The sequence below is a fragment of the Euprymna scolopes genome, chromosome 12, assembly GCF_053919585.1.
Source record: "Euprymna scolopes isolate OS-2025 chromosome 12, ASM5391958v1, whole genome shotgun sequence".
Taxonomy (NCBI): domain Eukaryota; kingdom Metazoa; phylum Mollusca; class Cephalopoda; order Sepiida; family Sepiolidae; genus Euprymna; species Euprymna scolopes.
In genome coordinates, this window is record NC_136493.1 from 97,735,119 (window position 1) to 97,748,560 (window position 13,442).

General features: G+C 33.1%; 1 protein-coding gene across 1 annotated transcript in view; it reads left to right on the top strand.

The window, feature by feature from the left end:
- The first annotated feature begins 925 nt into the window (after positions 1–925).
- LOC145291438 (serine/threonine-protein kinase 16-like) overlaps positions 926–13,442 on the top strand; it is a 49,134-nt gene continuing 36,617 nt past the window's right edge. Inside the window, exons 1-2 of the mRNA XM_080137281.1 lie at positions 926–2,226; positions 8,335–8,532. Of these exons, the coding sequence (XP_079993407.1) occupies positions 8,402–8,532 (131 nt within the window). The 5' untranslated portion in view covers positions 926–2,226; positions 8,335–8,401. The remainder of the gene's footprint in view (positions 2,227–8,334; positions 8,533–13,442) is intronic.

The following is a 13,442-nucleotide window of genomic DNA, read 5'->3' on the forward strand; positions in this document are numbered from 1 at the left end:
ATATTTTCAGGGTCAATGTGAAATTTTATGCTCTTTCCAATAAACCAAAATATAATATTTTAGACAAACGTGTTCCTTTTTTTAATTCACTCCCCCCCCCCCATTTTGAAATGTCTATTAAAATTTAAATAATTAATTTACTCACCAAAGTTTTATATATCACAAATTGAAGATAAAAGATCAATAAATAAAATATTTTAATTTAAAACAAAAAAAAAAGAAGTGTTTTTTTAGAAATTTACCTGTAAAATGTTAACCTTTTGATTTTTTTTTTTAAGTGGAAGCTTATGTTATTCTTAGATTGTCAAGTAAATATTGGATGCTGACGACAATTTTTTCTATTTCATTCAATGTTTTCTTTTGTTAGATATTAAAAAAAAATTCACTCGATAAAGAAGAATTAAAATATATTAAATAAAAAATTCATGTATTTCTTTAAGAAGAAAAAAAAAATTCATCGACTGCTTTTTTTTTAACGCAAAAACTTATAAGTAAAATGTGACTATTTTTCAGCTATGGGGACACATATTTCTTCACACAAAAGGCTAGACGGCTAATGCGAAAATGTGGGTTTTACGTCCTTCTGTCCATCCATAGTTCAAAACAAGAACAACACCGGTTCGCCATTTCGCTAACACTGTAAAAATGCTTACGTAATGGCAGTATTTTCAAATAGTTGTTAAAAAAATTATTTTATTTAAAAATTACATGGAATTTAAAATATAAATATGGATAAATTCTTAACAATGAAGAATGGAAGTACCCATTGAATAGTATTTTTTATAGGTAAGTGATTTTTTGGAATTTATATATATTTTTTATAATCGAAGTAAGTAAAATTTTGTTCATTTTCTTCAAATCTTTTTTAAAGAAAACCGATTTAAAAAAACAAATATTATATAATTTGCTATTAAACCTGTTTTTTTTTTTTAATTTGGTGTTTGCTCCTTTATTGAAAAAAAATTAGGTTTTGAATTTCATTTTTCGAGTAGTTTTTCAAGCTTGGAAAGATAGGGGGTCGAATTATTCAATTTTTATCACGCATTTTTAATGTCGGTTTCAGACACTGCTAGTGCTCATATCGTAAGGACAGTGGTTTGGGATACAAATTTTTAAAAGGAGGTTGGATTTCTTGCTGGATGTGGTGAATTTCCACGATGGGTATTGTAGATCATCATCTATGGTCCACATAAAACCATGACGGGTGTTTTAATATCTCACGAAGACGGAGCTTCCTCGAACTATGCTGCAGTTGCTGCACTTGAGAATTTGGAGAGAAACTGCTTTGATTTTGGCGGGTAAATGCCTTTATAGTACCCGCTTGCTGCTTCGGGATTGATCACCGTATTCAAGTGCAAGGGAGCGTAAACGTAGTCCCTTTGCTTTTATATATACACGTGGTCACTTCACAACGTCATGTTCCTACGCGTTTTTAATAACGCATAGGCATTTCAAAAAGGTGATCTGTGGAAATGCTCCTGCCTGTCATTTATTCTAGCTGGATGTAGCAGGTCAGTCAGTGGTCACTACAATGTAAACAATTGCACTTAAAAGGATCTTAAAACAAGATCTCTAAGTTGGAATATATAAGATAGAGGGTGAATATTTGGCATCCATTAGAATCCTCAGCTTGAACAAACTGATAGGGAAATTGAAAAAAAAATAAAATAAAAAGGCAAACGGGTCGGGGACCCTAGCAAACCAAACTCTAGAACTAGAATATAACCAGTTTTATAAATCTCTCGCCAATATTTTTTGAGAATCCAAACAGGAAATGGACATTCTCGTAATAATCGTCTCTCGCCTAACCGTGGCAATTGTACTTTATTCTGTGATGTCAGCGGGTAGCATGACTTTAGTGGAACGGCCTTCTATTTATGTATGCCACGCTTGAATATGCGCGATAACCTCCAATACTTTATTTATTTTCTCGTCTGGGTTTCGTACTAACCGGAAGTAATGATCACGTGTTACCGGAAGTCTTCCCCCACCTCACCCGTACCTTCCTCCCAGCCGAGCATTGAGATGTGTTTAACAACTAAGGAGGTTGACGTGCAACATATCTTCACTCAAAAACATACAAGCTGGAGTATACCTGTTTTCCTATCCAAAATGTTAGCCACGTATTTTTTCTTGCCATTATTTGAGCCGACTGGCCAAATTCGACCCTGAAACTGGAAGAAAATAACGTCTCTCTCTTCTTTTTCTTTTTATAAACAAAAACCAGTAATTATCTGTTTATTTATTTTTTTTATTTCACTTTTTGTAAATAACGTGACATTATTATTTATGTGAATTGGCATTTTTTTTTCGATCATGTCGATCGATCACACCCGTTTTTTTTTAAATTGTTAACCTTTTCAAAATATTTTTAATATTTTATCTTTTTTATTTAAAAAATCCATTCTTTTCAAATTAATTTTAAAACAAAACAAACAATTTGGTTTTAATAATTTTTGTTATTTGGTACTTATGCAGAACACGGATCGTGCTGAAATAACGTTATTTAGAAACCCATTCTTAACATGGTGAATGAGATACATTTTTTTTTATACTCTGTACTTTCACCTAACAATTTAATAAACAAAAGATACCGTAAAAATGAAAATTAATTTGAAAATCCTACCTAAAAAAAAAAAAAAATCTATTCGTAAACTGCTTAAGTAAGTACCTGTTGTTAAAAAGGTGCTTCTTGTGCAGTTTAAGGACTGCTGTTTTTTTTTTAGTTGGGATTTTCAAATTTAACTCAATTTTTCCGTATATTTTATTTATTAAATGGTTATGGGACAGTACAGAATATTTAAATATCTTCGTGTTAAATAATGTTATTTTAGAACTGTTCGTAAACTGCACAAGTGTCGTGAAATATTTAAAATAAATGACATTTACTTTACAGTTATCAATTTTACTTCATATTTTTTATTGTTTTTATTTTATTGAAGACTTCTGCTTTACGATGGCTCTTATTGAGACAACATCATCGTCTTAAATATAATTAGTTATAATTTTATAACAATTGGTACATGGTACCGTAATTAGATAATCTAATTAATGTGGTATTGTTTGGTCATTAAATTATTCCTATTTGTTTCCCCACGAAGGTAGAATTGTGGGGGAAATCCGGTCCCCATCTCCCAAGGGGGGGGGGGCACTCTAGATTGAAACTATGGAACATAAATATAACTTGCCTCAGTCTAGAAGGACTTCTTCCACTGAACGAAGACAGATTAAATGAACAGCCTCGAAGATTTCAGCTTTAAGATGGTTAGCATTGAAACATTAACAATTTAGTTCAATTAATAATTTCATAGCAAACAATATCCTAATTAGACAATATTATTACGGCATTGTTTGGTCATTGAATTGAACCAAATTGTACTTTTCTTACCGTGCTATTTTCTTTAAATAGTATTTTAAAGTTAAATTTAAGTTTTACGATATCTTTTTTTGGTACTCATGCAGAGAGTGATCCGTGCTGAAATAATAATGTTATTTAAAAAGCCATTCTTAACATGGGGAGAGGAGGGTGTTTTGTACCTATTCTGTACTTTAACCTTACAATTGAATTAAAAAAAACGGGTTTGTATTACTGTACAGTACACATAGATTGGAAAAAGTTGTCAAAAATAAATGTTATCAAAGGCAAGATAAGTTACTTTTCTACCTAACTGGATATATTTTTTGTGTTTTTATTCAATGTAACATGTTTATTCAGCTCGAAAAACATGCAGTGTTTACCGATGTATTGGAAAATTCAAAATGGCGCCCGACCCTCTCTCGGAGAGGGTAAGTTTGGGAAAAGGTATTATAAATAATAAACTAGACAAAATACTGTTAGAAATTCGCTCAATATATGCTACCGTGACATAAGTTGACATATATTCGGTTGTTTTTTAATAGTATTTTGTCTAATTTATTATTTATAACATCTTTTCCCAAACTTACCGTGTTAAAGAGACAGTCGGGCGCCATTTTGAATTTTCCAATACATCGGTAAACACTGCATGTTTTTCGAGCTGAATAAACATGTTACATTGAATAAAAACACAAAAATATATCCAGTTAGGTAGAAAAGTAACTTATCTTGCCTTTGATATTTGTTTTTTGACAACTTTTTCGAATCTGTGTACAGTAACAACCCTTTTTTTTTTTTTTTATTAAATTGTTAGGTGAAAGTACAGAATAATTATAATAATAGCACCCTCCCCTACCATAATGGCTTTCTAAATAATGTTATTTCAGCACGGTAACAAAAGTGCATATGCACCCCAAATTGTTATAAAATTATAATTAGTTTGGGTACTTATACAGCATACAGATCGCGCTTTATCATTTAGAAACCCATTCTTAACATAGGGAGGGTGTTTTGTATTCTTTACTACTTTCACCTAACAATTTGATAAACAAGGTACCGTAAAACTCCAATTAAACTTGAAAATATCATTAAAAATAACACGACAACTTTAAGTACTCTAATTTCATTAAGTGACTGTGTGTGTGTGTGTTTTGTTTTTTGTACTTCACTTTATCGCCGAAACTGGAGATGCCATTTTATTTCGCGCACCTGTCGATAAAATCCAACGGAGAAATCAGTATTTTAAACTATAACCGAAGCATGAAATAAATAACAAAAATTTAAACTGAAGAACGGTTGATTTTTAATGTCTTTTTCATTTTCTGTTTTTAGTCACCCATTTTGTAACCAATAAAAATGCGGGTATATCAAAACCACAGACAATAATACAAACCCCAAAAACTAAATAAGTTTTTAAAAAAAAATCGAAACTTTCTTTTTATAAAAAAAAAAAAAAAAAAATGTCATGTTCATTCTATCGTTTTTCTTTGAGAAACAAAAATATTTCTGACTTAGAAATGCGGTAGAGGCTCATGTTATTTTTGCTTTCTATGGTTTTGATATACCCGCTTTTTTATTGACATCGTTACGACGTTTCATTGTAACAGGTTGTTTACTTTTGCTTTTACTTAACCTTGTTATATTTTTAAGTTCGTGGATTAACTTCACTAACTTGTTTCCTTTCCGTAAACTGCTTCAGCAATTTCTGGAACTCTACTACAGTAACCGTGTAATCATTTTTTTTTTTTCTATTAAACATTCTTACATTGTTCTGATTATTTAGCGTCCTAAATTATATCTTGCAAAATATGCTTATTTTTACTATGTTTATGCTGGTTATCTCCCTTAGATTTAATGATCCGTTGACAAAAGCGCCCAAATATCCTCGAATCATGTAATCAGTAAACGGGACTCTTAAGGTCGACACCGGTATCTTGAAGTTTGTTTACAGGTTTCACAAACTTTAAATGGGTAAAATGTAATGTGATTAAAATTTAATTTAAATTAAAATGATTAAATGTGTTTGATTTTATAATTTAAAATTAAAAACTTGAGCAATAAAATTGTGGGTACTTATGTATTTTGGTACCGTGCGGCATGCTGAAATAACGTTATTTTGAAAGCCATTCTTAACATAGGGAGGGTGTTTTTGTAACTATTTTGTGCTTCCACCTTACAATTTAATAAAAAAGATATTGCGAAACTTGAATTTAAACTGAAAAAACTATTTAAAAATAGCGCGTTACTATCTGCCATCATATGCATCTGACAACAATATCTACTGTAAAATTAAACCAAAATTTGGTGCTTATGCATTTTTAGTATTGTGCTATTTTTAAATAGTTTTTTCAGTCTAAACTCAAGTTTTACGATATCTTTATTATTAAATTGTAAGATGGAAGCACATAAGTACCCAAAATTTTATTTTTATTCTGTTTTAATTTTAAATTATAAAATAAAACACATTTAATCATTTTAAAACTTTATCCTGCATTATTATATGATTATATATTACCCATTTAAAGTTTTTACATAGGCATCCCCACTTATCAAGGCCCAGAGGCCACTTGAGGATAAGGGTTAAAGAGTGGACAGTAGTCAATTGGACAATATAAGTTGAACGGCTCATCAAAAGCTTGTTTACGTTGGACTTAAAGACAACCATATTGTAGTCAGCTGAAAAGCAGGAAAACGGAAGACAGTTCCACAGGTGTTTTGTTCATGGAATCTACATTTAGGTTTAGGCACAGATAAAGAGTGGAGGGAATTATTGATAGTGTTTTCAGCGAGATGAGTATCTCTTGTGAAAGTTTGGTGAGGAGGGGACCATAGGTTGAAGCTCAGTTGAGCATTTGCCTTGAAAATAACAAAGCAAAGACAAACTCGCAACATCTCTTCTGTGAGAAAGAGGTTGCAGGGAAGAGAAAAGGACATCTACAAGGCTACGAAGTCTATTTTGAACTCTATCAAGGCAGGATAAGTCCTTTCTAGCAGCTCCTGCCCAGATGTGGCAACAGTATTCCATCCTTGGACGTACCAGCTCTTATATAGATAGAGAATTGCATCAGCAGTGAAATATCTATTGGATCTATAGAGGGATCCTACCATTTTTCCAGCGGCCTTGGCAACGGATTTGATGTATGTGTTCCCTTTCAGATCAGGAGTAAAGGTCAAGCCCAGAAGCTTGTCAAAGCATGAGGCCTCCCCAAGACGAGAGCCATTCATTTTAATTGATGCCAGATGGAGATCAGTGTTGATGATGTAAAGATAGAAACTTGGTTTTAGATGCATTAAAAGTAACTAGCCGACTCTTTCCCCATTGTACCTGTACATGTTCAAGATCAGAGGAGAGAGAATCAAAGAGAACGTGCTCATTTATGGTCTTAGATGTGCTACCATAGATTGTAGTGTCATCAGCATAAATGTCTACGAATGATGTAAGGATGTAGATCAGGAAAAGAGTTGGGCCCAGGATGGAACCCTGAGCGACTCCAGCATTAATACTATAAGCTTTTGATTTCTGCCCATCAACTACTACTCTTATGAACCTATCAGAGAGAAATGATTTGATAATTGAGAAGACCTTTCCAGTTATACCATAGTTGGAGATCTTGTGACATAAACCTTTATGCCATACCCTCTCAAAGGTTTTTGATATGTCAAGAGCAATTGCCCTAGAAAGGTTGCCTCTGTCGAGAAATTTGCTAATCCTATGAGATATAACTGTAAGCACATCTGCAGTAGATCTAGCAGAACGAAAACCATTATTGTGCGTCACGAAGAAAGTTGTTTTTGCTGAGATAGTTGATTACTTCTCTATTTAACACAGATTGCAGCAACTTACTCATGACGCACAGGAGACTTATTGACCTGTACTGAGAGAGAGATGATCAATCACCTAAATTCTTAAATACAGGGCATACTGATGAGATTTTCCAGGGTGATGGGAAGCAATTCTCGTTAAGACAACGTTTAAACAGTTTTGGAAGTATGGGCGCTAGTTCTAGTTGAAGTTTTTTGCGTACTATAATTGGAATAATGTCAGGGACGGTTGCTTTACTGGAATCAAGGTTTTTGATTAGCTTGGCAACATCATGTATAGATATTTGTATATCATATAGCGTGTTTTCTGATACAGGAGGAAATATTGGAAATATTTATCTTGCACTTCCTTAAAACGTCACTAGCCAAAGATCGGGAGATCATGTGGTTTAACGGTTAATTAAAAAAAAAAAAAAATCTTTGGAACGCAGCATTTTTTTAAAGCTAAAATCCCTTCAACAGTTTGCATTTTGAAGATTGAACCTCTTTTGAGATAAATCGTGCGATTTTAATTTTTATCTTTTTGGATTCAAATGTTAATAACTACATTTTATTTCAGTATTTAATTTATATTTTTATTTTTTGATTGTTTTATTTTTCTCGTCCATAAATGCTGCTTATTATATCTACCAATTTGATCTAAAAGATAACATAGACTCAACAATCATATTCTCTTTACATCCCCCTCCTCCTCCCCATAACTTCTGTTTACATTAAACGAGATACTGGTGTCGACCATCAGTCTCTTTTAGTGATGGCATGATTTGAGGTTATTTGTACAACTAAACAACAAATTTTTTTTTTTTTAGATGGCAGCAATCTTAAAGCTGAAATCTTCAAAAAATATATATATATATATATATATATACACACACACACACACATTAAGAAATTGGTATTTTAATGGGTGCTTTGTTATTTTTCAAATTTCAAACACCTTTTTAAGAATTAAAAAAAATCAGAAGGGACTATTCTAAGTCTTCACCGCTACTGGAAACTGCCTAGCAGAAAGCTTCCAGGGACTAATTTTCTTTTTACAAGCAGTTTTTAATATTGGAGTAAAACTATATAAGCACTGTCTGAATATATGATCCCTATTATCAATCCTTATTTGAAAAATGCGGAAACATTTAATTTGTATCTTTCTTTCTTTACAGTCTATTTTGCCGTGTCATCTTTTTTTTTTTTTTTTCTACAAAAACAAATATAAAAAACAAACATCCAATGTTTGCCCCTATGAACTCTTATGCTGGATTAAGTTTATTAAAATTCCTCAAAATGGGTTGCGTTTGCGGAAAAGAAACAATATTTATCAACAATCGACGATTTTATATACGTTCAAGTCTAGGAGAAGGGTAAGTAAACCAAAAGTCATTAAATTTCATCTGTTTGCCCTCATTCTGTCAACAAAAATACAAAAAAAATTGTTGGAGGGGGCTTACATGTCAGTATCATAGAAATACAAAAAAAAAAAAATTAGACTTTAAAGTGAACGTGTGGTTTATTATGTACCTATTTACTATGCCTCCCCACAGGACAGAGTTAGACACCAGGGTCGTTTTTTAACGTGGAGAAAAGGTACAAAAATAAAAATTGTCTCAGTCGTGAAGGATTTCTCCTCCACCGAAAGAGAACAAGAAATAGAAGTGCAGCATCTGAAGAACAGATGGTGTTTATTTGCTCCCCCACTGAGCAAATTAGGCACAAGGCCGTTTTTAATGTGAGGTAAAAACCAGCTCCCCTAAAAGGGGTCACTCTGGTTACCAAAAATAATAATTGTCCCAGTATAGAGGGTTTCCCCTCCATTGACTGGTACAAATTATCTTAAGTGCAGCATCTGTCGGAACAGATACTACACTTTGATCTTGTTTATAAGATACTACACTTTGATCTTGTCCCGAAGGCCAAGCCGTCTAATAATTAGTGTGGTTTATTATGTAATGTTAACATAAAATAATCATTCAGTTCTTGATTACATAATGTAGGACAGAACAAGTAACCATTTTTTTTTTCCAACTCCAAAATGCCCATTCCCTTCATTCATCCCAACATTAGCTTAAAGCAGTATAAGAATTTTGTTTACTATGCTATGTGGTCAAAAACTAAGTGGTCAGTTTACGTTTAATTTATATAGTAAAATGAACCCCCATTCTAAAGTCTAAAAAATATTGCTTTATTTACTTAAAACAAAATTCCTAATTATTACCAGAGTTTTGATGTGTAATTGTACAAAAAAAAATTGAATCTCATTCTTATTTTTTGCATTTACAGCATGGGGGCAAAACGTACAGATTTTACTGTGATGTTTGTTTTATAAACATGTTCTAAAGGAAATTCGATTTTGATTCAAACTACCTTTTTTTTTTTTTTTTTACGTAAAATAAAAAGTTAAAAAAACAATTCCGTTTACTTTTTTTTTTTTTTTTTTTTTTACATCCAGTAGGATGCCTCATCTCCAGCAAATATAAAATAAGAAAATTGAAAAAAACAAACAAAAAAAAACAAGCAATTATTAATTATTATGAATGAAACTTGTGTAGAATCCTTTTGACTGATCAGACGATCACAAGGCAGAAACATGCTTGAGTTAAACAAGTAGGAGACTAGTGAAAAGATGTCCTGGGTACAACCTTAAAAGACCTCAAGTGGTTAGGCCCCTCCCCTCCATTTCGGGGTTTTAGCGAATATGGAGTTGCTCCTTAGTTACCATTGCTGCTAGGTTCACTTTGGACCAGAGTGGTAATACCTGTTAGCGCATCTGATGTGACGTAACTGACTTTCTAATCTAAAATGCACCAAGCATTGATGTTTTTATTTTCTTTCCGTTTCCTTTGCAAAACTCAATCATGTTCAGCAGTCAAAAACAAAAATTATTTTCTTCTACAAAATTAACCAGACTCCATGAATAAATATTTAAAGATATAAAGAACTTGAAGAATAAAAACTTTTTGCAAAATTACTGGATTTGTTATTAAATAACCAGAAAAGGTTTGATATGCCGTAGAACTAAGCAACCAGACACTATCTAGAGTTCAAGCATTACAAGGTTACATGCAGAATGCGTTGCTCTGAAATTTACAACATTATTGGTTTTCTATCTGGAATCGTATCATTCTGATTTAACATGTGATGAGCCGAAAAAGCTGTTTTAATTACAGATTTGTTATTTATCAGAAACGTTTCTACATAAAGGTATGCTGTGCACCAGTATAAACCAAATTACTTGAAGAGGGTATCTGAAAAAAAAAAAAAAAAAAAAAAAAATGGCAAATCATGAGTTAAATGAAAAAAAAAATTGGGGTTTGTATTACTGTACACATAGATTCGAAAAAGTTGTCAAAAAACAAATATATAACAAATAAATGTTATCAAAGGCAAGATAAGTTACTTTTCTGCCAAACTGGATATATTTTTTGTGTTTTTATTCAATGTAACATATTTATTCAGCTCGAAAAACATACAGTGTTTACCGATGTATTCGAAAATTCAAGATGGCGTCTCACACCCTCTTTAACACCATAAGTTTGGAAAAAGATGTTATAAATAAAAAACTATACAAAATACTATTAAAACCCGCCGAATATATGTCAACCGATGTCACGGTAACATATATTGAGCGAGTTTTTAACAGTATTTTATCCGGTTTTTTTATTTATAACATCTTTTCCCACACTTACCGTGTTAAAGAGAGAATCAGACGCCATCTTGAATGTTCCAATACATCGGTAAACACTGTATGTTTTTCGAGCTGAATAAATATGTTACATTGAATAAAAACACAAAAAATATATCCAGTTTGGTAGAAAAGTAACTTATCTTGCCTTTGATAACATTTATTTGTTATATATTTGTTTTTTGACAACTTTTTCGAATCTATGTGTACAGTAATACAAACCCAAAAATTGTAGTTCATTAGCAACATTTAGCTGGTTGTTTCAAATGTGCGAGTTCTGTTGCATCCTAAATTTTATATTCATCTCAAAAACACTTATATTGTAGACAATATAAGTGTTTTTGAGATGAGGATTGTTTATTCGTATTATTTGGTTTCTTTGGACTACTGTTCTCATCTTGAGCATTATTTTCACGTTTCCGTCGATGCAACCTCTGACCTTCTTCAGTTGTACCTTGTTGAACTCGGGGAATCTGCAGAGAATTTCAAATGAAATCTTTTATATAATCTACCAGGGTAGCAAGCTCTCATTCTGCCAGCCGTGACTGTGTAAAAGACATAAGAAATTTGCAATTGTATTTTGAGTGTTGCTCGCACTGAGAATTGAACCTTCAACCTCCAAAAGAGTAACTTTTACAACTGAATTTTACGAATTACTCTATCCATTGCATTACAAATCTTTGCATCTGCAGTGAATGGAGTACTTGGTAAAATTCAGTTGGGATGAATTAGGCTTTTAAGAACCTGTGGGAGTTGAACACTCTCAGCCTAAATCGATTGTCGCCCTTTAACTCAGAAGAGCGACCTAGCTACGTCACTTCCCCGTTTCTCATATTTCACCCTCTTTTCTGCTGAACGCTCAAACAGTCAACATGTGACAAACACCGCTCCGGTGGAGCCATGAGCCACCACCGTGTTCCTGACTAGCCAGTCAACCGCAAGTAACGTTACTCATCTTCCTTTCACTCCTATCACTGTATATTTATGAAAATAAATTGCATTTGTTTTGTTGATATTTAACGGCATATTTTCGTCTTCATTATGCGACCTTTTGTCTTTTCAATTTCTCTACCATTAAATAAATACAGTCCCCATTAAATACATGGGGACGGGATCATCTAACACACGGCAGACCGTCCTGTCCTCAACAAACCCCAGAAGATAAGCAAAATGAAAAATACAATCTTGGGTGTTATACTAGTTTTGGTTAACTTATGCACACTATAAAAAAAAAAACTTGGGTTGTTTTGTTTTGGTTTTTTTGTTGCGAGGTCGATTTTTAATATGGGGAAAGATTTATTTCGAGAAAAAAAGATATTGTTTTTTTTTTAAATTTATTTTTATTGGAATCCTTCAAGATGAGTAATTTGTATATTTATTTATTTGTTGACTGTTATCATCTTCATCATTGTTGTTTCACCACATTTCCTTTGGTCTTTAGGATAGGAATGCTAAGTCTCTTAACTGTATCCCCAGTAATTTCTCTTGACATTTCAAAGGCTCTTGATAAGGTATGATGTAAAGGTCTACTTCATAAGATTTCCAGCTACGGATTAGCTGAAAATGCCCTCTCAATTATTAAATCCTTTCTCTCTAATAAGTTTATTAGAGTAGTTGTTGATGGCCAGAAATCAGAAGCTCGTATCAATGCTGGCATCGCCTCGGGGTTCCATCCTGGACCCAACTCTCTTCCTAATCTTCAATGATCTCTGAAATCAGTCTTAAATCATTCATAGACATTTATGTAGATGACACTACCATCTGTGACAACACTTCCAAAGGCCAGCAATTACCAAGATCTCTTAAGCATGTGGTGCAATGGGGAAAAAGATGGCTGATTAATTTTAATGCATCTAAAACCAAGCTTCTTTCTTTTCATCATCAATGTTCTGACCCCAATTGAAATGAATGGTCCGTTTTTAGGGAGGACCATGTTTTGACAAGCTTCTTGGACTGATCTTCACTCCTAATCTAAAATGGAACATATACATCAAATCTGTTGCGAAGATCGCCGGAAAAATGGTAGGCTCATTCTACTGCTCTAATAGATATCTCACTGCTGATAGAATCCTCTATCTATATAAAAGTCAAATATGTCCTAGGATGGAGTACTGTTGCTACCTGGGCAGGAGCTGTTCAGAGAACCCTATTCTGTCTTGACAGAGCTTAAAACTGCCTCAGAAACTTAGTCGGTGGTACTCTTTTCTCTTCCCTGCAACCTCTTTACCACAGAAGAGCTGTTGCGGGCCTGTTTCTGCTCTATCATTATTTTTATGTTAAGTACTCGTCTGAGCTTCAATTTATGCCCCCTCCCCTGCCAAACTTTTACACAAACACTCGTCTAGCTACAACCACTACCAACTATTTTCCCCCACTTTCTATCTGTGCCTAAATCTAAATGCAGATTCTATGAACGAAACTTCTTCCATAGAACTGCCCACCTTTGGAACTCTGTTCCGCTGACCTGCTTCCTGGTAAACTACAATATGATAGCCTTCAAGTTCAATGTGAACAAGTTCCTGTTGATCTAGACTGCAGCTGAGTCCCCCCCCCACCTCTTGGCACCGAAGCCATTGCTATTGACCAAGGTAT